The sequence below is a fragment of the Strix uralensis genome, chromosome 5, assembly GCF_047716275.1.
Source record: "Strix uralensis isolate ZFMK-TIS-50842 chromosome 5, bStrUra1, whole genome shotgun sequence".
Taxonomy (NCBI): Eukaryota; Metazoa; Chordata; class Aves; order Strigiformes; family Strigidae; genus Strix; species Strix uralensis.
This window is the reverse complement of record NC_133976.1, coordinates 52,170,274-52,194,580: the sequence shown is the minus strand read 5'-3', so window position 1 is coordinate 52,194,580 and position 24,307 is coordinate 52,170,274. Positions and strand designations below refer to the sequence as shown.

Genomic DNA, 24,307 nt, shown 5'->3' with positions numbered 1-24,307 from the left:
GGGTTGGACTTGTGTTTACTCTGTAAAATCTGCAAGAGTTTGAGACTTCCAAAATATCATGATGTATCTGCAGTTTTGGTTTTTACAAAGTCTGTAAAAATTAAAGAAGGTAATTATTGAAAGAGTTTGGGTTATCAAATACAGAGTATAGAATGTTACAGAGTATAGAATGTGAATTACGTGCTATATTAAAGTAATCTGATGTTCTTCAAGAGCCACATGAAAATGGAGATTAGTAAAGCTGTTAGTTTTTGCAAGATAATATTTACTTTGTTTGAATGGGTAGGAGTGTCAGAGGCTGGAAAAGGCTGGTGCAAACTGGTTTTTGGATTAGGTGGAAGTGGTCCCAAGTCCCCAGCTTGGTCTCACCAGGGCATCCTTCATGGTCTGTGTGCACAGACAATGCTAAAGGCTTTAGTGACCATGATTTTAAGAAAGTACTTTGTATGTGTCAAAGTGCTAATTCTTTACTGGGGACTAAACATTGTCCAAATCCTGCCCAGTCTCACCAACAACAGTCGTTAAAGGGCAAGCAAGGACTAGAGGTTCCCGAGTCTGTCCATGCCTGACCCCACAACCTCTGCCTCAGAAGTATACATACTTTCCTGAGTGGTTTGAAGTAGGAGAGTTTCTCAGGTCTTCCTGCTGTACAGCATCACCTTCCAAAATAGTCTCAGTACATATGCTTTGGGTAGGAGTCATCTGGGAGCTGTCTCTGTCCACAGTTTTCATGCTACAAACTGACTTTGCAGGATTCAAATGAGAGTGACAGCACTAAAACTTCATTGTAGACTTAAGCCTAGAGTAACTGATCATTCCCTCACCTATGACCAACTGTCTTGGACAACCCTGTGAGACTTCAGTCTGCCTCTTCCATTCAAACATAAATACAAAAACTTGGTAGAGTTAGTAAATCTCCTTTTTTGCTCTTTCAGGTTAATGAATACATCACAGTGAGGATTGCAGGGCGCTTTGCAATTAGCTTGGTCTACAAGTGGCAACATGAAAGTGTGTGCTTGTCTTTGTCACCATTGCAGGGTGCGGCTCTTCCACAGTTAGAAGAATTGGTATGTCGTAACTGCTACAGTATTTCATTTTTTGAAGGCACTTTAAAAATATTTTTTGCTCTGCAAACTCTGGAATTGATGAGCTTTCCCATGAAATACACTTCCCAAGTTTATTTCCTTTTCAGAGTGCTAAGTACAAGGCCACAGAGTGATCAGGTAAGAGCTTCTAGAGATTAAACATAAACTCCCGTGAATTTATGCCAATGTCCACCTACTATAGGTCTGGCCCAAAGGGACAGTTATTTCTATGTACTTAAGTTCCTATTTCTGCCTTTTTTTTCTGGCCTATTTCCTTAATTATTTAATGTATTACCTGTTCACAACCATTGGTGATTAAGTCCCTAATGCCCTATATCCAGTGTTTATAGGTGCAGCTAGAACACCAATGAATCTTCATCTTTGTTCAGAAAGGATGGTTAAATATTACCTGTAATTTATCTAGAATTCTCTGGTCTACCAGGCAGAATACTAAGTGCATTGACAGCCCATTTTGAGGTAGGTATAACTTATTGTGCCATAGATGGAGAGTACTGAATGAAGTCCCAAGAAATCCTGATCTAAATCTTTCTGTTCTTCAATTCCATGCAGTGAGCTGGCTGTCCAGCTAGGCTAATCATCCAGCCAAAACCCTACATCTTAATGGCAAATGCTGTCTTATAGTTTGGTTGAAACATTCTGCTCATAAAATAGATTTCTTATGTGATTTGGGAGTCAGGAAAAAGATAGTTACGAAACAGTTGTTGGAAAAGCGGAAGAAGTCTGTGATCCAAGTAAAACAAAATTCTGCTTGTTCAGAGTTTATTTCCTTCTTCCTGTTATGTATGAAAATATAGAAAACGTAAAAGCACACATTGCAGGTCTATAAAAGGCATGTATACATGTCTCATTGATTTTAAGAGAAATTTAGATTAACTCCTGAACTTCTGAGAAATTCAATTTGTTGGAGTTATTAAATGGCATTTTGTAAGAGAGTTCCACAATGTGTAGCTCAGAGGCTTAGATGTTAGAGTGCTGTCCGTGGAACTACTACAACTAACATCACCATCATTAGCAAAAAACCCCCCAACTTCTCACTCACATACTTTTCTGCTAATCTGAGCAATGAAGCATTCTAAATGATGGAAGATAAAAGTAGTAAATTAACATATTCAAAATCTAACATTATTTGTTTGGAAACAAATAATCAATCTATGTTTCATAAGCTGGACCTTAGTTTTTTTAAACAGTTAGGCAGTTCTTTGATTAAAGAAGACTGAGGAGCTTTTAATACTTCCTTAATAAACTCTAATCCCTCTGTTACACTGGGATGAGAATCAATACCTTATTCCTTCTAACTCTGGAAATGGCTGGGCCATAACAATGATAGAGCTAGTTCTGAGTCCCTGTAAGACTGCCATCTGAAATGCCACCAGAACAAGGCTTTCTATACAGAAGAATGGAGAAATTAAGCCTCTCTCAAAGTAGAACTAGGGAAGATGAAGCATCATGAGGAATTCACTGGATATCTTTCCCTGGTGGAATTGGAAGGCTCACTGCTCTGAGGGACTACAAGGAAATAGGGAGAATTGGTAGAGCAAGAATAAGTCTTTTGGCTCATTCACACCCTTGAGTGGGTGTTTAGAATTTATACAATTCTCAGTTCAGACCTACTTCTTTACACACAAAGCCTTCCTTGACACAGCACTGAGGCGGAGAATTTGATTTAAGAGGATTTGACTTTAAATAGCTGACATAGCAAATTCTATCTGGAAAAAATTATAGAAAATATATGGCAGGCAGCTAAGGTCTGAGTCAGAGAGAACCTGTGTCTTCAATTACTCTACTGGCACGAGGGTGTGTCTGTAAAAACCTATGAAGAAGGTATGACCAAAAGCTTTTATTGAGTCATTTTAGTTTGATTATGGGTGTCAACTCATTAAGAGATACTCCAGCAACACATACCAGATGTATATGGTATTCTGCAGTCTTACCGTCCTCCCTCCTCCAAGCAGATTTATCTAATTTTAAACACTACTGATCCAAAAAAACCAACTATTTTGAAAGGTCAGGCTTTTTTGAAAATGGATATGAGAAAGTGGCATTTGCTTACATCAGAATATCAGCTGTAGTTAGTGGCATTTTAAATACTTGTACCTGTTATTTCATTATAGATTAACTGACAACACCAAAAATGCTCTAAACTTTGAGGTAAATCAGCATTTGTCTTTGTACTTTGCCCTTCGTTTCTTATTAATGAAAACGATCTTTCCTCTGAATTTTAAACAGTGCCTCTTACTTATAGTCAGCAAGAATCTCTTGGTAAATCTTTTTCTCTTCCAAAAGTCAAATAATCTCCTTTTATAGCAATTAAAATAGCTCTAATTTTTTTTCAGTTGTCAGCAATCCAAATAATTAAAGACAGTGCACAGTTAAACCTTGTAAAACAACAAACATTTAAATGCCACACAATGAAAACTGAATCATCACAGCAGAAGAGATGAATACTCTCTTTAAAGCCAGTTAAGCATACTGGGTATTTGTCTTTCTTCAAGTGATAGATTCTAAGACTAATACCATTCTTTTTGGAGTCCCATTAGCATCTACTTTCATGTCAATGCTCTCTTTGAATGTTCTTCACCCCAAGAGCTCTCCTGCACTAAGCATGGACATCATTACAAGGAGTTGGACAATAGACAATGTAATCCATATCCTACTGCCGGTTACACCTTTAGAAACCAGTTAATCCTTTCAACTTTTTCTGCCCTAAGTAAGCATAGCATAATCAGAGATCATTAAAACCAGATATATATTGCCGCTACCTGTCACTCAGTAGTTCCCTACCATCTATATTTTCCACCAGCAGAAAATTATTTTCCTCAAAGCTGAAATAATTTGGACAAACTATCGGAAATTTAGAGGAGATTATAGTTCATTCTAAGGAAATTCTTCTGAATGCCCTTTGCAGGGGCAAATCTAAAAGAGAAAGAGGAGTATTTTCAGGTAGATTTAAGTTAATAGTCACACTGTGGCATGGTAGAATCTGTAACATTTTTAGAGAATAAGAATGTTGGCATGCAAACTAAGATTTTGTTAAAATATAAATAAAAAATAGTTACATTAACCTTCAGCAAGTAAGCAGACGAATTGCAAGTAGAGAAGAAGATATTAGGCTGATGTTGATTTATGCAAGAAATTAACAAGACCAAAATCTGCATAGAATGAAAAATACACTTCAATCTTAACTGGAGAGAATCCTACAGCTCTGGAGAAGAGTGGGTGATCTAGTATCTACCCCAGTTTAAAGAATTAGGAAAACAAAAATAAAACCACAGCAGTCATGCTATAGCTACGTTCTGTCTGGGAAAAAAAAAAAAATCTCAAGAAGAACAATATTCAACATGTTTATTTTTAATTTAAAAGTATTTCATTTAAGGTATGAAGTAGATATTCTGTGTGAAATTAACTTTATAGTAATTTGAAGTTACATGTATATTTTTCAGAGGGGCTTAACTTTGTTAGTTGTTAGTTTTATTTTCCCGTAGCTATGAAGGGCTCTTTCAAACATACACTGATGTATGACTTATTGTTTGTAAAATGTTACTATGTCTATCACACCATTACTATGTATGTTCAGAACAAATTAAAGGTAGAGTGTTTGTTTGGAATGCAAAGATTTAAATGGTGCTAGATTCAGTGAAAAATCTAGCAGCTATATCTGCTTCATGCATTTTTTTTTTTTTTTTGCATAGTGCAATCTTTTTCGTCCACCAGAGTTTTCATGAGCCCAGTCAAGCAGACAAATAGTAAGAGCATTTCCTCTGCTTTTCAGTATTTATAGTCTCTTTGTCCAGGCTAGAAGAGAGCAGGATTCGCTATTGCAACTATTCTCCAACAACAGTTGAGTTGGCTAAAGGTTCCTTTTTAAATTACACCTCCTTCTATCAATAACTTGTACTTAGAAGGTGTTTTTATCTCTGGGGCATCTAATAGTGTTATGCCAGCATCAGCATCATTAAACACCAGATGGAATCATTAAGTTCTTTAATTTGTTTTTCTGTTGTTATTTTTAAAGCCAAAGTTGACAGAGCTGTTGATGAAAAATGAAGTTCCAGAGGCAACTGTAAGCCACATAAATGACATCAGTGCGGCCAGAGAACTGAGGAATTTGCAGAGGAAGATCCGGAGCATTGTGGATGACTGGCTGCGGTATTATCGCACAGCCCTAGGTCAGGCACAGTTAGAAAACAGCTGGGGATGTGGGTTTATGAGCTTGTTTTTCTATCAGCAGGTACCACAGTAGACTAAATAGTCCTTTGAAAGTCAGCCCTAGACTGACCATCAGAGAATACTGACACTGCTGGCTTGAACACTGAACTAGACAGGAGGCCAATGGGCAACCTGTTACTCAAATTGGTGAGCAGGTACAAGGGATACATAGTTCCTCTGGGGACAGCACATATGTCTATGTTGAGTGTTTCCATACAGCATGGCATTAAAATTGCCAGGCAAGTGCTGAAGAATCCCACTCCACAACTGACAGTAGTAGAGCTGTGTCAGAGTGCCACTGTATTTGGACTGATCAGTCCTACAGGGATGGGGACATTTAGCTAATACCTCTGTATGGTACTGCACTGAGCTGAGCTGAGCACATTGACTTGGTCAGGGGTTGCTGCAGTGAGGTACATTGCATAGTACAGACATGCCCTGTGTAGATCCTTGAGATATATTTGGGTTGAACAGACAGTGGATTCCAGTCCTGTACTGAGGAAACTACTGGGGACAATGGGACAGGTAATGATCTGTCTGATTCCCTACTTCCCTTTTAGTACAGCTTTTGTTAGACTGAGACTGTGGAGATGGAGGAAGAAAGGTTTGGAAAAGTGAAGGAAACAAGTGTGTAGTAACTAAAAACCTTTTTTGAAGACTGTTGCTCTCTATGCATTAGCTATAACATTTAAATGAACTACCTGATAAAGTAATCCACTGTGAGTTCATGTAACTGCTGTCCGCATGAAAGCCAGGCGTGGGCAGAAGGCTAATATAAACTTGATTTCAGCCTTGAATGGAATGAAATTGGTTTAGAGAGCTCATGCTGGTGCATTACATGCCATGGGAATCATTCTGTGAGTGCTTGATGCATAAAAGTCTCCTTAAGAATACAAACAAACTCTATAAGAACATGCGGCGGTTTACTGAACCAGTGGTTCAGAATGGTTCAGTAAAATTGGCACTGTCTGAATTCTGTCTTTGCTGATTAATTTAGAAAAAGATACATTCCATATATTGGAGTCCTCTTATGGTGAAGACAGTTTGAGCATCACCATGTTCCTTTGGCAGGATTCATTTTCCCTCTTCTACTTTGTCAACATCATCGTCAACACTGATGTTTTCTTCTGGATTATAATCTAGTCACCATTAAAAACAGCCAACCTACCTAATCCAACAGTAGGGAACTGGTTCTGAGCAGAAAGAGGAAGGTATAAAAGGGTGAGGACCAGATTTAAGATCTACCTAAGTTAAGGGAGGGGATCCTTCCCCTCTACTTAGCACTACTGAGGCCATACCTGGAGTACTGTGTTCAGTTCTGGGCTCCCTGGTACAAGAGAGACATGGACATACTGGAGACAGTCCAGTGAAGGGCCATGAAGATGATGAAGAGACTGGAGCATCTCTCCTATGAGGAAAGGCGGAGAGAGCTGGGACTGTTCAGCCTGGAGAAGAGAGGCTTGGGGGATCTCATCGATGTATGTAAATACCTGACAGGAGGATACATAGAGGATGGAGCCAGGCTCTTCTCAGTGGTGCTCAGTGACAGGACCAGAGGCAATGGGCAGGAACTGAAATACAGGAGGTTCCCTCTGAACATCAGAAAACACTTTTTCACTGTGAGGGGGACCAAGCACTGGAATGGGTTGCCCAGAGAGGTTGTGGAGTTTCCCACCTTGGGAGATATTCAAAAGCCAACTGGACATGGTCCTGGGCTGTAGGTGGCCCTGCCTGAGCAGGGGAGCTGGACCAGACGACCTCCAGAGGTCCCTTCCAACTTCAACCATTCCGTGATTCTGCAATTGTGTGCTTAACTTTCACTGTTAATTTTCCAGTTTGGCTCACACAGCAGATGAGTTACATTTATAAGTGCAAAAACACCATCAGTTACCAAATCAGGGCCTGCTTTGTCACTGATTTCAGCAGTGGTGGTGTATTTCAGGAATTGACTGCATACGCCTTCAGAAAATGTCTGACCTTCCTCTGCAACCCTTAAGGAAGGGCATAATTCAGTCTGCAGATGCTCTTCCAGTTACTTCAAGTATGCAGAGATCACAAGGGAAGAGGAAAGACAACAGCCAAGCTCCCAAGTCAGAAGCGCCTCTCGTCCTAGATCAAATGCAGTCGCCTCCTCCTTACAGCATGCAGCAGGAACCATACTCTTATCCTCCCAGGTAAATGAGGGGCACAAAGTGAGGAGATGAAAGAACTACTTTTCCCCCAAGTCACTAAATGGTTCTTTTAGGATTGCTTACTTATGCTACACATAAGAATTTACATTCTTTTCCCATGAGATGTTATTATCAATACCTCAGGGCCTTCATATATCCCTGTATGATACTCTAAAAGCAGCAGTTGCAAAGGTTTGGAAAAATACCCATGTTAGATCTTTAAATACTATTTCAGCAAATCAGATTAACCTGTTCTTACTATCAGCTACATTTTTGACAGTAGCATCCAAAAAACTCTCTTTGGGAGCAGTGCCTCACTACACCAGCATTTATGAAGCTGCAAGCCCTGTGTGTCATGTGCTTGAATGATGCTCTGCTCTTCCAAGTGCCACTACCTGCCAAGTATAATAGATAGAAAATATGAACTTCAGACTTGCTTTCTAAGAGTTTATTTAGAGTCGTAGTCATACAATTTTGTTTCACTTCTTAAAAATGTGTAAGGAAAGTCAGAGAAATGGAGGGAATATTGTTTTCAGCATCTTTCCTGAGTCCTTGATTTTTCAAGCAAGACAGTCTGTATTTGATTTCAAATTATCTGATAGTCTCAGACAAATGTCTTTTTAATCAATCCATTAAAGCAAAGAGGTTTGCAATATCCTTAGCAATTATCTGAAACTGACTTCATGCATCCATGGCATATCTTACTAATGCAAGATGCTTGTCTGTTTTGTTTTGCCATTAAGCTTTCACTTACTTGCTGTTATTTTCTCATACAGGGCTTCTGTTCTATTAAACAGTAATACCAAATCAGAGAAGCTGCGTACAACTCAGTTCAATGTAAATAAAAGAAGGAATGTACTGTATGTCATTAATTCACGGTAAGAAAATCTAAGCTAAGATTAGACAATGATGGCTCCAGTGTAAATACTGATGGTAGTAGTTTACTAGCAGTTCATTTCTGGATATGGTTAAGTAGTTCACCTAGGCCTCCAAGCTGTTAACCATTGCATAGTATGCATTGCATATGGATCAGAAGCAGTAGTAACTTTTCAAACCCAAGTAATCCACAATTGTCATTCATGTTGTGTCTGCAGTTTTTCATAACAGGAAAACAAGGTGACATGATTTCTCACTGTATTTTTGGTAGCTCAAGGTTCCCTTGTGTCTTTGAGGCAACTTTGTTTTTATTGATACCTTTGCTACGGGTGAATAGCAACAGTGCTTTTTTACAAACTCAACGATGTCTAAAAATGAGCAAAGTTAAAGGAACAAAGTACTTTTAATTTCATACGACTAGTCTGTAGCTCAACTAATAAAGTAAAAATACCATAAATCTCAAGTATTTTATTATTGATCCTAGTATGATGAAATTGTAATCTTGTTTTACATACATGTGAAGCTGAAAACCCAAATTTTGCACATTCTCCTGCTGTCTGTGAGATCAGTTATGGTCTCTTTTCCTTGATCCATTTATTTTAGGCTTACTTCCTTTTTCCTTCTGCTCTCTCCAGCACAACATCTAATTGAGGCCAGTGCTCCTCATAGCTCTCTCTCTTTTAATGCTTTTCTTTTGGCACAGCCATTTAGAGATTGTTCCAACGTCCCCAAATACAGCAACAATCTTTACATTAGCTTCAGAAGGCCACAGGGGAGGCCTGTGGGCTTTAGAGTCTATTGTTTTTTTTTCTGGTCTAAACCTTTCGTAGAATTTGCTCTCACTATGAGGAAGCTGTGTTCAAAAGGTACCATCATCTAGAGCAGGTTCTTATTGATGACATAATGTCTTCACTAGAGATCTAGAGATAAGGCTCTGGAATCTGGCACTCCTGCTGCCTGCTTTACAGGAGCAAACAACCTACAGAATCCCCCCAAAAATGTTGCAGGACTTCTCAAACAAATTAGTCTTCACTACACTCATGAAAGACAAATAACACCAACACACATAGCACATACACATGAATATAAAATGAGTATACTACAATCAGCTGTCTGAGATAAGAGGTACCTATGAGACCTTCAAATAATTAGGGAGGAGCCTTTGAAGTCTGCGCTTGGCTGCTGCCAAAGCCTGCCTGGCTAGCTCATCTGGTTAAAGCACATCCCTCTTTCTCCTGCCGGCTTGGTTTCAGAGGCTGTGTTTTGGCAGAAGCCAGGAGCTCCACAGAACTCATGGTTGCATCAGACCTTAAGAAACACCTGAAACACTTAGATGACTGCATGCCTTACATAACAGGGGACGACTGGGCCTAGGCCTCTCATTTATAGCGATGACTTTAAATTATTCTTCAATCTGTACTTGATTTATTTGACAATCTAACGTGCTAACACTTTCCCCTATATTTTCTCTTCCTCGTGGCAGGGACAAACTGTGGGTCAGATCCCAGGCTGCTTGTCCTGCTGTGATTCGAAGAATTATGATGGGGGAGGAAGGAAAGACATGCAGGTGCAGTAACCATCGGATTCCCTATGTGTCAGACCTGGAATATGATCACCTCATTAACAATCAGATGTCTTTTAAGGAGCAGATTATAGTGGTCTGTGTCTCATCTTCTTCACAAATAAACAAGGATCCTAGTGAAGACAAGATAGAGCAGCTGTATAAAAGAAAGAACAAGAACAGAAGTATGCCATGTGCTCAGGTGGGTTTTATCAGACAGTAAATAGTTTTTCCAACACATGATTGAAAACTTTAAAGACTCTTTTTGGAATAATTTTCTGTTTATCTGGTTGCTAAAATATCTTGAAAAGTTGTGTCACCGGAAATGTCTAATTGGCACCAACTCCAAATATGTGTTCTATAGGAAATTTAATATTAAAAAAATACTTCCAAAGTAGGAAAAAAGTTTAGAAATGCTAGTTTCCTACAAAAGCAGGCTATTTAAAAAAAACCTGTTTCTGAAAACTAAATATTACTTGAATCCATATCTCTGAATATGGAGTAAATTGCTATTCCTAACTTAGAGGAATTCCTCACATCATTCTTTTTTCTGGAACAGCTGAGGGAGTAACCCTGAATAATCCCTTGGTGTAGAGCAGGGACCTCAAACCTTGACGGAAAATCCCTAGAATTGAGTTTGGAGGGGCTTTCTAACTCTGTGGCACAGTACTAGGAAACCCTGTGGAGTGTGTGTGTGGCTACTGTGGCCTTGTGGGCCCCAAGGATTAGTAACCACAACAATCTTTTGCATCAGTTGAGCAGAAACCTGTGATTTGGTAGCAGTGTGACAAAATACCTTGTTTTGTTGAAACATTTTGGCTTCCAGGAATCAGCACTTTGTAATAAAAATGAATAAAAAAAAATTTCACACAGAATCATGCTGCTAGAAAATTTCAAACCAGTTCATTTTCCTTACAGTATAAACTTAGTGAGTAGTGATTTAATGCAAGACTCTGTCCTCACATTCTCATGGCCAAGTACTAAGGAAATCACAGCACAAAGTGTCTTTGTATAAGTCTGTATTTAGAAGGACTGGAAATACAAGTTAAAGTTTGGAAGGGCAAAAAGGCAAACGATAGGTAATATGATAAACACTTTAAAACAAGGAATGTTTTTTGTTTCAATGTCCCCCAGACATTGTCTATTCTTAAAATTACCTGAAAATTTCTCAGTAAAGCTAGCAGTGGAAGTGGTAGTAGAGACTCAAAAGGCTTTTTTATCACCTTGACATAGTGGGCACAACAGTAAACATCAGTGACTGCTGTATTCATAATCTTCCGCTTGTCACTAGACATTAGTGGAGCTGCACTGAAATTAAAATGTTAAGAGGATTTGAGTCTGCGTAGATGCAGCTTCAGTACCAACTAAGGCATTAAAATTACTTCTTTTGCTATGTCTTATTTGTCCATTCCTTGAGAAACTGGTCACACAGCAACTATAATTTCTGATTTGCATTTGAAAAAGTTAGCACAGAAGGGGTCAAATTCTGGCCTTCACGAAGTCTTTGGGAACAAACTCCCATGCATTTCAGCACAAGCAGAATTTTTTGACCAAGAAGCAAAGGCTAAATCTGAATTAAATATCTACATTTTATATAAAGAGAAGAGGAAGGAAGTAAGGGTGTTTTCAGACTTTAATTTTCATATTGTTCTTTCCTCCTGGAGGCCTGGAAAACCTCAGGCCCAAAAACCCATTTGGGAAATCAGTGGAAAAAAGGCTTGTGTATTGCCTCCTTGTCTCAGAACGTGGTCCTGTAGTGGGCCCCTGTCCACTAATGGCAGGAGCACAAGAGTTCTAGAAGCCAGGATTCCAGAGGATTATGACAAATCCATAAGGAGACTGCACAGTGACCAGCTACCACCCCCGTTCTCACAACTATGAAGTCTAGTTTTATAAATCAGAGGACCTGTTTCTTTTAAGAAGAGAGGAAGCCACCCACAAAGAGAAACTGAGAAATTTAGAAGCCTCTGTCATCAAACTTACAGTGTAAAGAGCCATTGCTACCTGGTCTGAAAGAGAATTCAGTTAAGTTCATAAGAACTTGTTTAGAAGGAAAGTTACTAGCTTAATCAGTTGGGCAAAATTTACCACCTACTTGATTATATAATTGTACTTCCTTTGTTGCTTCAGGGTCATCTGGATTCCTTTCGCCTCCTCAGATATGATACCGCTTCTGCAGATGCATTGACAGACCGTAAGGGTTCCTTACTGGAAAAGAGACATAATGTAGCTCCTGGCATGTTTTTGGTATGTTAAAACTATTATCTCAATTATTTAACTTTTAATGCCATTACTGTGATCTGATTAGAAATTAGTGACTTTGGGATTGCTCCATGTCATGAGTATTTGGGCCATCAGGAGAGTGGAATGCTTATCTTCCTTCTTGAGGAATACTGAGTGTTGTCCCAGCAGCCCCAACTCTTCTTTATCTGTTAGTAGTTCAGGATTTACAATGCATCAGGTCAGTCTCATTCCACTGCAAAGGGCAAGGAGCACATGCTAGTTGCCACAGCATTAGAAAAGGAACATGATTTCTTCCACTGAACTTCACAGGTTAGATTTAGCCATCTATATGCACTTAACCCCATTTCGGCTTCATCTGTGGCAAAAAGTCTTGAAGCACATGCTGAACACTGCATGTTTTAGTCTTTAAAAAAAGAAAACTTTTGTTTTCCAACATTCTGAGAAGTACTCTTTCCAAATCAGGAAAAAGTCTAAGATGAAACATGCACTGAAGTTAGTTTCAAGTATTTGTATAGTTTTCATATGTGGTCGGGAAACATTATAATTTCTTGCAAGAGGTTAACTCATAGGTGATTTATCCTATTGAAGTTTTGCATGCAAAGCATACATTGCATGTTTGGAAATACATTACTGTAACACTGAAGAAAGGATTCTCCAGGTCTTGTTCGCCTCTGTTGACAAGCTGTTCACCTCTGTCGCAAGCTGTTATTAGGCTAAGAAAATGCAATCTTGTTTTGCATTGCACAGAATTGCATTGTAATTGGATTTTAATAATCCTCACATCTTTCCGTAAACACCAGCACAAACACTGTTTTACTTGGTTATTTTAGTACTTTCTCCCAGTAGAAGAGAGTGCCCACTAATTGTTGTTTGGTTATTCTTTGTTCACTTCCTAATAACAGTGAGGAACAAGTACTGCTTCCTGTGTTTGCTCTGCACATTTTTAGTAGTGGCCGTGGCATTAGAACAGAAGACCTTTCAAATATTGTCTCATCTTAACTACTGTAAAATTAAGGCTATTTCTGTCAGTTAGGAACGAGCTATTCCTGCAGAAAGAAAAACTTCTCTACATGACACTTACCTGTGATCAACTTCCCTGTCCACTGGGTGACACCAGCAGCCTATCCGACATTGTTTAGCTGTGTATAATACCGCAGAACACTTCTGAAGAAGATTAAATTCTTAAGCATACAGCTTCTTTTTTCCTGGTAATATTAATAACATTTTCTTTCTTCTCTGCTGGCAAAGTGATATAAATAAACGGGAAAAACAAAATGCAGAAAACTTCTTCCAAACGTACTACCTGTAGTTTACAAAGCTGAAGGAGACAAAGTGGGAAATGCTCGGTAAAATACACAATGAACTGAGGGCCTGCTGTAGAGAAAGATGAAGATGACATGCTTTAGTATGAATGTCCCACAGTTGATGAAAGTGATTGTTAACAGCTCTGAGGAACTCAGGTAACCAATTATTGAGGCGCAGTTTAATTCTTTTCCATGTTAGCTTTTTGCATTCCCATATGAAAATAATTTATTATTTTTGAAAGAAAAATCAGGATAACAGGCTATTTTCTTTGTGGCTGATGAACTGATTAATCCTTAGAACATCTCAGAAACTACTTTTGTTTTAAAAATCATTTAAAGACATTCTATAGTATATGTGCAGCATTTTGTTTCATTTTGGTTTGTTTGTTTTTTTAACTTTACCTGTAATTCAGTGCTACAAAGATTAGCCACCAGTACAAGCTCAGTTTCAGTCAGTACCAGCCATATATAAACAAAAGATGCATGAGGAGTAAGACCTGAAACCTAATTAACCTGTCAGCATGGTCTTAATTACTGTTTTTAAAAACTGAATGGTAAAGACAAGGTGGCTATTTCTTTTGCTTGAACAAGAAACTCACCATTGTTTAAGGAAGAATGGAGTTTGGTTTTAGAAGGAATGTGTTAATAGTCCTTTCTATCGATGTGCATAATGTCTCTCAGATGGTAAATAATCAGTCCAAGCAAACAAAAAGTCCCAAAGGTATGAGCTACTTCACCTGGCATAGTGAACATCCTATACAGATGGAGCCTTCTTTGCTGTTTCCTGGGAGGTATTCATCCCATCCTCAAGCAATTTCCAGTCAGACTCACCCAGCTGTTACCATGCTCAGCCAGAACAGCTTTATCTACAAGAGCAGTAGCTATTCAGAACAGTTTTACAGGACTGGCTTTGAAGGGCAGACTTTACCAAAGCTGTACTGCAGGACTCAAGCATTCTCTAGGGTCCAGGGAGCACTAAGGAAACCTGCTAGAAGTAGCAGCTCCAGCTCTCCTTATGTTATCTGCATACAGTACTGACTTGCAAAGACCAGGAGAAAGATAAGAAGCTGTCAAATGCAACTCTACCAGAAGTCATTTCCAGAGCAGCTCAAAAGCAAAATAATAGGTAATGTTCAGAAGTTCTGGAACATAAAATAGGCTATGGTTCTTTTCTGTTGGACAAAAGCATGACCTCTGCTGAAGAACTGGGACTGGCCTGATTGCAGTTTAGAAGTAATAATCATTAAGAATGAAGTCACTACATTTAGGGTAGAAACACAACTCTCATTTTTTTGTAGTTCTGAAAAATAGGACATGACAAAATGCCAGGTCACACTTGATTGTCTGGAACGTTCAAAGCTGATCACAGAGAGCTCCAGAAGGATTGTGCAATGTTCAGTAATTGATAATCAGTTGGTGTATGAAATTCACTGTCAATAAGTGCAGAGTAATTTACATGGGGGAAAAGAATCATAATTACTTATACAGATGCAAAGATGGACACAATAGCTCTTAACACTGAAGTAAGAGATCTAAGACTCACTCGTTGTCATATCCCTGAAAACTTCGGATCAGTGCTCTGCAATGGTCATAATGCAAGCAGAATGTTAGTTAAAGGGTAAATAAAACATTCCTGAGATTCTGGTACACAGCACGTGACTGTCTTCACTGCATCTCAAAAAAGGATATAATATGGAAGGGCTATTCGTATAAGGAAGGGCTAAATAGGGTAACTTACAAAAGAGACTGAGACAAGATATGAGAAAGTTCTATAAAGCAAAAATGGCATGGCAAAGGAATAAGAAATAATCATTGTTTCTTAAAACACAGGCACCAATGAAGAGATAAGCAGCAGATTTGAAATAAAAGGAAGTTCTTTTTCTCATAGCACATCATTAAATTGTGGAACTTTTTGCCACAGGATGTTGTCGAGGCCAAAAGCATAAGTGTGTTCAAAATGGAAATAGATACATTCCTGAAGGTTAGCTCCATTGGCAGCTATCAAATGTGATGGCCCAGACACAGCTTTTGGTTGAGGAAATCCCTGAATCGTTAACTGCTTATAGCTGATATGGTCATAAAGAATAGGATTTTCTTATAAATGCTCTTCCACTCCTCCCCCAGCTACCAGCCACTCACAAGGATGGGATATTGGCCAGGTTAGATGAGCCTTTGGTATAATCCTGCACAGCTGCTTTTACACCAGCATGTGCAAGGCTGTTGCTTTAATTGGGGTAAAACTTTAATAAAAGGATTAGGGAGGGAAATGCAGAATTCATGAGGAGAAAGTTCTTTGCCTCTGAAATCATCCTCAGCTACATATATCAAACAATTTTGTATAGTTTAATTTGTAAAGCTTCAGTAAAGCAAAGTTAATGTTCCCGGGAAGGGAAGGTCTCTCTCAAACTGTGTAAAAGTAGGATTAAAAATGTACTTAATTTTACATGCTTTCTTCTTGAGCCATAGAACTAATTTCCTCTGGCCCATGGGAATTTCTTCAAATGATCAGGAAAAAAACTTCAAAATGAAACACAATTGTCCTCTGTGTGTAATGAATCAAAAGACTACCCTTAGTACACTGAGAAGGACAAAGTCCATCCTTAATTTCCTACTAAAATAACTATTGTTCAGCTAAATAAATACAAGCAAGTTTAAGAGAGGGAATTCATGGCTTCAAAGAAAAAGAACCGAGTTTAAGTTTTAATGAACGTATTAGGCAAGAAGGAAATGTTGTATGATATTAAACATTTGCTTTTAGACAGATTTCTATATAGTCTTTTAGATGCCTCAAGGAAATGGTTTTACAGAAGCACTACAATAACGCAGTTGCTCCCAGGGGCAGTTGCTTCTCTCTGATCATGGCATGCACTTCCTGCCATATGGACAATTGCTCTCTCTCCCCCTGCCCCCCTAAAGATCTTCAGCCAGGACTTAATTCCTGTGCCTTCAAAATGTTAGGGAGCTGCTGTGTGTTTGAGGGGCAGGAGGCAGAAGGGGACCAAAGTTTTTATTTTATTTGTAAGACGTGGCTTTTCAAAAGCATTGTTTGTGCTGAGTTTAAAAAAACACAACCACCAAACACCAAACATTCCTGCTGTTTTCTTTCCCATAGGATTTTCATTCCACTTTTTTCCAAAGTAGATGCCTTTTCTGTGTAGTTTACAAATTTATAATCGTACATTATGCAAATAAATTACTAGGATAACAAATATATGAATCTAACAATAACAAAGCATGGTGTGCTTACATACATATACACACCCAAACACACACTGCTGTTCCACTTTAAGAATTAACTTAAGCCAATATACTTGTTTTCATCCATCAGTGCTGTACTACACAGAATGATGATTAAATATTGTGGGAGCTAGCTGAAGGGAACTGACATCAAATGATTACATTTCTAGATTTATAATCATCTCTGGATGTGACTGACTGAGTGCTAGCAGCACAATTCTTAAAGATTGCATTTTCCAATTTCTGGAGCATGTCAGACTGACACCGATGCAATGGAGGGAAGAAGGCAGCCTGAGGTCAAAACCAAATCCATGGGTCTGGAAATGTGTTCCTGCACTTGAAGAATGCAAAACGAGATGTGGAAGTTACTTACATTTACTTAGCTCTCACTTGCAGTGAGGACACGTAGTCACAGATGGAAAGCAGCAGCTTTAGATTTCAATCCATTTGTCCAGATTGTCTGTTTATCCCAAACAATAACAAAGGTAACTGACCTCTCCAGCAAGCAGCAGTGTGCCTGGTTTGTGTCATTGGTAACTGGCTAAGTATGAAACACAGACAGAAGTCCCCCAAATGTATGAGGAAGCTAGAAGAGGAAAAATAAAAACAAAGCAGGAAGGGGAAAAAGCTTGCCCTTAGTAACACCTGCTGCATTTGCCTTTAGTGGTGAGACTCACACACACCTATAAACAGGTATCTGTGGAGAAATCAGCCATACAAGCATAGATGCAAGACCTCGGGTGAAGAGCAGGAGAATCCATGGTTTTTCCCCCCCAAGATGTGAATATGTACAAGACTTCCAGAAAAGGTCAGGTGAAACCAGTCTGACATTAACCTATCCCAAACTTCTCCTTCCCCAGCCAGTGTTCTAGCATGCACGTTTAAATGGGAAATATAATAAAGATTTCATTAAATCCACTAGTGAGTTTTTAATTGCCATTCCTAGATGACTACAGGTTGAAAATATTGAAACAGCATAGCGATAAGGGGCAGTACACATTTATAACTGGTTGTACAAGGGACACTAAGCTATCAGTATGAGAAACTTCACAGATGAGATTTTCTTGATTCCTCTCCCTTGAAAAACAGAGTACTGCCCTGAAAACGGTGAGGGAAAATCACACCAATGCATTTAATTCCAGCTGATCTCAAGATCCAAAATTTTTTAAACAAAGTCTGGGTTCTGTAATTGCATTTGCCTTGCCGCCTTGCTGGCTTCGTAAGTGCACTCATTATGATACAGACTGAATGCTTTGAGCTGATTCTGCAGCTTATCAATAGCATGGAGGGAATTCAGGCCATTCAGTGAGTTTGGACTTCTCTGGATTCAAGAGTTGAATGAGAGTCCTCTGGGAATATAATTCAGAATTGTTTCTGCCATTTTCTGCTGCAGATAATCCAAGATGACAATGTTTTTAATCATTTTTCTCTGGTAAAAGTAATGCTTATGAAATAGCCCAGGATGTGGAATCCTCTATTTATACACAGAACCTAACAATACACTCAGCAACTGTTTGTACAGTTTTCTGTTTCAAAGAGCTGTTCTGGAAAGGCCATAGTCAGGAACTTACAGGATAATCATCTCTATGCTGCTTCTACTCATGATTTCTTTGACTAACTAAGAATGCTGGTTTGCTCACTGTCTGGTGATAATGTACTTGTTTGCTTATTAACCATTAAATTATTCATTATCTCATTCCAAATTACTCAGCCAAGCAGCCATCAAACAATACATTTTTGTTACTGTCATCCTACTGAAAAGGCAACTTTTGATTTCAGTTAGGCCTTTAGTTAGGCAGATCTTCTGCAATGACAGTTCTTCATTTCATTCATAGTCTAGAAACAATCTCAAGAGGACATATAGCCTCACCATTTTCACCAGTACAAAATCAACTCTGTCAGTGCTATTATGGAGACAAAAGATGGTACAGGCCTGACAAAAGCTGTAGACATCTACAAAACAGACCTTTAGACTCAAACTGGATTTCTAAAGTCTTTCACAGCCCCTGAAGAGAAACGGGCACTTCCACAGTGCAGTTAATCTCCTGCCAATGTATGGTGGAAGTGGCTCAAATGCATCACATGCTGGAAATGCCTGTTTCTCTCTTGTGGCATTCAGCCATAGGTGAGGTGAATTCCACTCTCGCTGCTTAAGCTGTTCATAAAGACTCAGTGATAGAGAAGCCATAATATCCTTACAAAAATATATCTGAATGCTTTATACTCATATTGCTTGACAGCTTTTTGTATTTAATCTGTCTTCCCGCAGTTAAAGCACATTATTTCTTGCTCTGTTTATCATAGACATGGAAAACAGGCCATTCTCTTTCTTTCTGTAGCAGGTCATACTTCTATGTTCCTTCGGCCTCCTGTATACTCCGACACTCAGTCTTCACGTCTGTATACTAAACAAGCACATGTTACGCAACCGTTCTTTACAGGTCATATCTTCTGGAGCTCTGGTCATTCCCCTTGCTTTCCTGCCAATTCTTGCTGGTTGATACACATTTGGCCACTCCAGCACTGCTGAGCTTACAAGTTATACTTTGTATTTCACAGCTTAGATTCCTATTTGCACAACCCACAATGATTAAAAGTTGCATGTCATCATCAGCACAGATAATCTGTAACATGAAAAGGACAGCTCAACCTTCTTGTTTGTACATTACCAGCCCGAGAAGGGTGGTACTACAAAACCCAAACAGATAACAAAGCTTTCATTAAATGTATTTCAACGCTGGCGATTAAATTTAAATGAACTTTAGCATGATCAAATCTTTTTTACTTGAACATCTGAACAGACGTGCACATATACACATGATTTTGTCAATTGTTTCTCTAAGGGGCAATTTGAATCAACAGAACTGTTTTTATAATATGAACATGTGAAGTTTGCTAATCTGCATGAAATATTCCTAGACAGAAGCAAGAAGGAAATTAACCTTGAGAATGACCGTCTAGGTCAAAAAAGCCAGGGAAAGAGAACTTGTGGTAACTTGAAGACAGCCTCATTTTAATCCTTCAGTCAGCTGGAAAGATTCAGAAGGACACATAAGGGAAAAAGTATGGGCTGAACTCCCAAAATCCCAACTATGGATTGCTTAATGTCTGTGTTTAATATCTAAAAGTTCCCCTTCTCCCAAAGGTTAAAAGCAATCAGGACGGAAATATATATGCTTATAAAACCAATCTGCTGTTGCCAATAATAAAACTATTTTTTTGACTTTTTTTAATGTTCTGACATATCACTGCTCTGAAGTTCAGAATTTCTTTAGTATTAAAGTTCATCTTTGACCTTTCACCTTTTTATGTGGAAGAATTAGTCAGGGAGAAAAAAACATTCCTCTTTGCCCTGGCTTGCTTATTATGACTCCTTCAAGAATTTCAGTCTGAGGCTATTTGCCAGAACTATGTTTAGTTCTGAGAGGAGAAAGAACCTCCCCCACTCCAAAATGCCGCCATCCAAATTTATCTCTTGGCTTTCACTAAAGACTTGGGTTTTAAAACACTCTGGATTAAATTTACCCCAGTAGGGGTAAAAGAGCTTTGCTATGCCAGGTTATACCTACTGAGAAAAGTTGACCTTCAGAACTGCTTGCTAACAAACCTTCTTATTCTATAAATTCCTGGTGTTTTAGGAGTGAACCAAGCCAAAAAGATACCCCATAGAAGATAAAATTATTACTCATGCCATAAAATGCCAGCCTGTGAAAGTCACATGCTACAGAAGGTCATAATGAGAGTGACAGGAATTTGAAAAACACTGGAAAACTTTGGTAACATTTATGTATTATGCAAGCAAAGCAAAGCACAGCTTCAAGCATACTTGAATTTTATGCTTGAAGGCACAAATTGATTGCTTGTGGTGGAAGGAATAATGAAATTCCTCCGTGTCATAACATCACAGAATCAACCAGGTGAATTGTAATGGAAAGGGCTACATTCCTCTGACAGCGACGGTGATTGCCAGAGGCAGCCTTCTTATTTATATTCACTTAGAAAAGTTTCAATGCATTGTGTATTCATGCATCAGATCATCTTTGGAATAGATTTATCTATCCCTTCTATCAGACTCTTCATTTTGTACAATTACAGAACACATATGTATCAGAGAATAGCAGTGTCATTTTCAAAGCATTCTGTAGGCAATCCTGCGGTGGCAAAAGGTTCCTTCCCTATCTGCTTGTTATAATTTTCATCATTAGCCAAACTGAAACAGAGTCAGAGCTCTACGTGAAATAACAAACTTGCACCCCCACCACATTTTGGCAGTAGGACAATGCCAGTGGCAAAACAGTCCCAACATGAGAGGAGTGTTGTGTGTTGCTTCCTTATCAACGTGGCAGTGAAAGGCACTTAAATTGGACAACACAACATGTAAGGGCTTGCAGCAGCAAGAAGCAGCTAATTCAAATTATCTGTATGGGGAACCCAAAGGCTAGAAGAGACCAGGCAGTGGTGCCCAAACCAAAGCACAAATCCCTGGCATGTGGAGCAAGGGAGTAAGCTGGTCTGTAGGTGGGTGGAGGTTTCTTCTCTGTGCTCCTGCCTCAGACAAGGAAAGAACATGCAGAACTGAGGGAGAATGATAACAGAGATAACAGAGAAGTATGAGAGACTGGACATCAGATCAGAAGGATCTGTGTAATGAGAAATACAATAGGGAAGGGGAGATAAGACCAATTATGGGAAGCAGATGAAGCATTGGTTATGAAAAAGGTAAGAAGCAGGGAAAGAAACATAGGTACAAGTAAACTATGAGTAAGAAACTAAAAAGTGAATAGGAAAATCAAGAGAGAGTCAGGAAAATCAGAACGAATGCAAAGAGTTCGCCTGAAGGGGAAAACACACAGACATAAAGGGGTACATATATCCAGAGAATCAGTAGCTCAGGCCAAACGTTACGGTCATTTTCACCTCCTGACATACACTCAAAATTATAAGGAGAGCTTACAGGATTCCTGTTGTTATGATGCTGACACTGCTTACAACTCTGGATTTAAGCAAGGGAGCAGAGAAATTTGGACCTGTGCCATAGTGTACCATGTATTAAACTGTTCATCACTTCCAAATCTGCACTGCTGTGAGCACTCCTCTCACAATCAGGTCAACAGAGCTGTTCATAGTAATGAGACAAGTGACTTGACTGAAAGAAAAATGTTTCAGAGTTGAGTAGAAGACTGCTATCATAATAACTTTTACCTATAAAACTGCAAGATGCATGATACAAAATGTTTTTTCTCCCTTTCCATTACCCCCAGGCAAAAGCAGCTTTCTATGTCATGGTCATTACTGCTTATATTACAGATGAATACATATTGGTGTGAGCATAAGATGAAGACAATTCAGTGGTCCTCTGGATTTCCTTCTAGTGAATACATCCATTGTTACTTGAATATGCATTACCCTGAAGTATTCAGAGTCCTGACTTGGAGTCCTGCATGCTGAGCTTCCATGAAATAAGTCAAATATTTCCAATTGTGTAACACTGGTAACATCCCACAACACAAGCAGCTTTGGATAGTACACCAGCTTAAATGACTCTTATAGTTTTAAATTCAATGAAGCCAATTTTCGTTTAAACAAAGGCTCCTTTACTCTGCCAGAACAATGACACAGGCCTTCATGTCAGTGAGAATCTGGCCCAACTATGTCACTGTTTCTTTACTGACTGAGAAAAGGCTGTTTCTCTCACCTTCATTCTTTTTATATCTATTATTTCAACAGGCTTTTCTTCAAGCCCTAATTGTGAGATCATCCATATGGTCCATCTGTGTGAAACAAGTCTTTGCAACATGTTGAAAAAGTATTTATATTTTCTTGAACTTGCTCTGGTAATTTTGAGTCTGGGGACATTGAAACCAAAAGGCCCAACCCAACAAACTGATCCTAAACCAACAGAAATACTCTAAAAATCCAAAAGGCTGCCTCCTTTCAGTTGTTGAGATCTTACTACAAAATGCATCATTAATCTGACTTGTTTAAGAATTCTAAGTTCCACACAAAACAGGATTTGGCTTTTAACTTGTCTGTTTTGTGGAAGATGTCATAAGATATTCATCGACAAATGACAGCTTCAGGAAACATGCAAATGATTGACACATCATGAAATATACTTCAGAATCAAAACCAAGTTCGAAATTGTGGAAATAGTGTTGATAAATGTTTCTGGATCTTTCAGAACAGCTCTGAATTAGCTTTAGTCTCCTGGTTTACTTTTCCAGGGAGAGAAAATTGCTGAAGTTTCAGATTTTGCGCACATTTTGAATCCTTATGGCTTTGAACATCAGGCCTAGTTAATTCCTGTAGGTTTGCAATCACTTGTCAAATGATTTTGGTCACCTCTCTTCTCTAGAAAACTGTTTCCAATGAGATACAGTATTTAAACAGGAAAGTTCATTGCTACTTATAAAAGTTTAGAAGTAGGATACCCTACTTCTATTCCTTTTCAGTAAAAAAACAAACAAAAATTTAGTTAACATATGCAAAAGAAAAAAACCAAACAGCTGTTTTTTCCTATGCCTAACGTATTTGTCTGTGTTCATCTTCAAATACATCATGTTATGCCATACCTAAACTGAAATATTATCTGGATGGATGGTGGTGAGTTTTGGTAGTCCATGAAGCAGCATGCAAAATGTTGGTTTATACACTCCAGTGTGCTCTGTTTTGAAATCTTGGAGGGACTAGAAAAATGTGAATTTTATTTTTTAATTTCTTAAATGAAATAAAGTATTTTACATAACAAAATCATGAAAGGTGAAAGCTGTAAGCCATAGTAAGTTGTAAGTCAGGCTACCTAACAAACAACCTTCTGTGTTTGTTTCTCAACCTATCATCTTCATTTAGAATAAGGGGTTGCTCTTGCCAATTCTGCAATTTTTTTGTTCTCTTTGGCAGATGTACATTCAAGGAAAGCTACTCTTTGCCAACTATATTTTCAATGGGTACAGCAAGTCAACTAAAGACCTTCAAAAACAAATAGCTCAGACAAGGAGTGATTATCGCATGGGTTACTGTCTTCCAAGTGATTTCAGGTTCAGGTATTTCTTTTATCATCATGGTTTTTAAATCACTTCATTCTGACACCTTTGGCTTCTTTGTTCATTTTCTTAAAAATAAAGCACTCAGAGCAGCAAGTACAGCAGTCAATATCAAAGCCTTTGCACCTTTTTGTTGTGTTTACAAGTTCTCCATCTTGTATATTCCTTCCTGTCCAATTCAACAGTTAAGACTGTCTAACCCTAACTGCTGAGCTACAGCATCTTTACTGGCAGTTGCTGGCAAGGAGGAAATAACAAAACAGAGGTGAAGGTCCTGGGCACATCCCTCATTTCTTTTGTGCATGTCTGACTAAGACTGACTTGGTTTATGGGCTGTTCTATTTACATTTTGGCACTATCCATAAAAATTTAATTGCAATTAAAGGACCAATTACTTTTGTCGGGTGTCTTCTGGCAACTAGCTTCTTCATTTAATTAATAGTTGCAGGGACGTTTTAGAAGCATAACCTGGAGAAATAGCAGCACATGGTCAAATATTTCACAGCTGCATACTGAGCGATACAGCTCACAGAGGGAGCATTCCCAGGAGCTAAAGCAT

At 38.6% G+C, this 24,307-nt stretch overlaps 1 protein-coding gene across 3 annotated transcripts in view; it reads right to left on the bottom strand.

Annotated features, from left to right (window-relative positions):
• The window catches only part of VEZT (vezatin, adherens junctions transmembrane protein), a 101,393-nt gene that overhangs the window by 4,490 nt on the left and 72,596 nt on the right, over positions 1–24,307 (bottom strand). Inside the window, exon 12 of one of the 3 annotated variants that reach the window (XM_074870778.1) lies at positions 12,043–12,093. The exons of the other annotated variants lie outside the window; for them this stretch is intronic. Coding sequence (XP_074726879.1) covers positions 12,053–12,093 — 41 coding nt within the window. The 3' untranslated portion in view covers positions 12,043–12,052. Of the gene's footprint in view, positions 1–12,042; positions 12,094–24,307 lie in introns of those variants that run through there. 3 annotated transcript variants of the gene reach the window in all.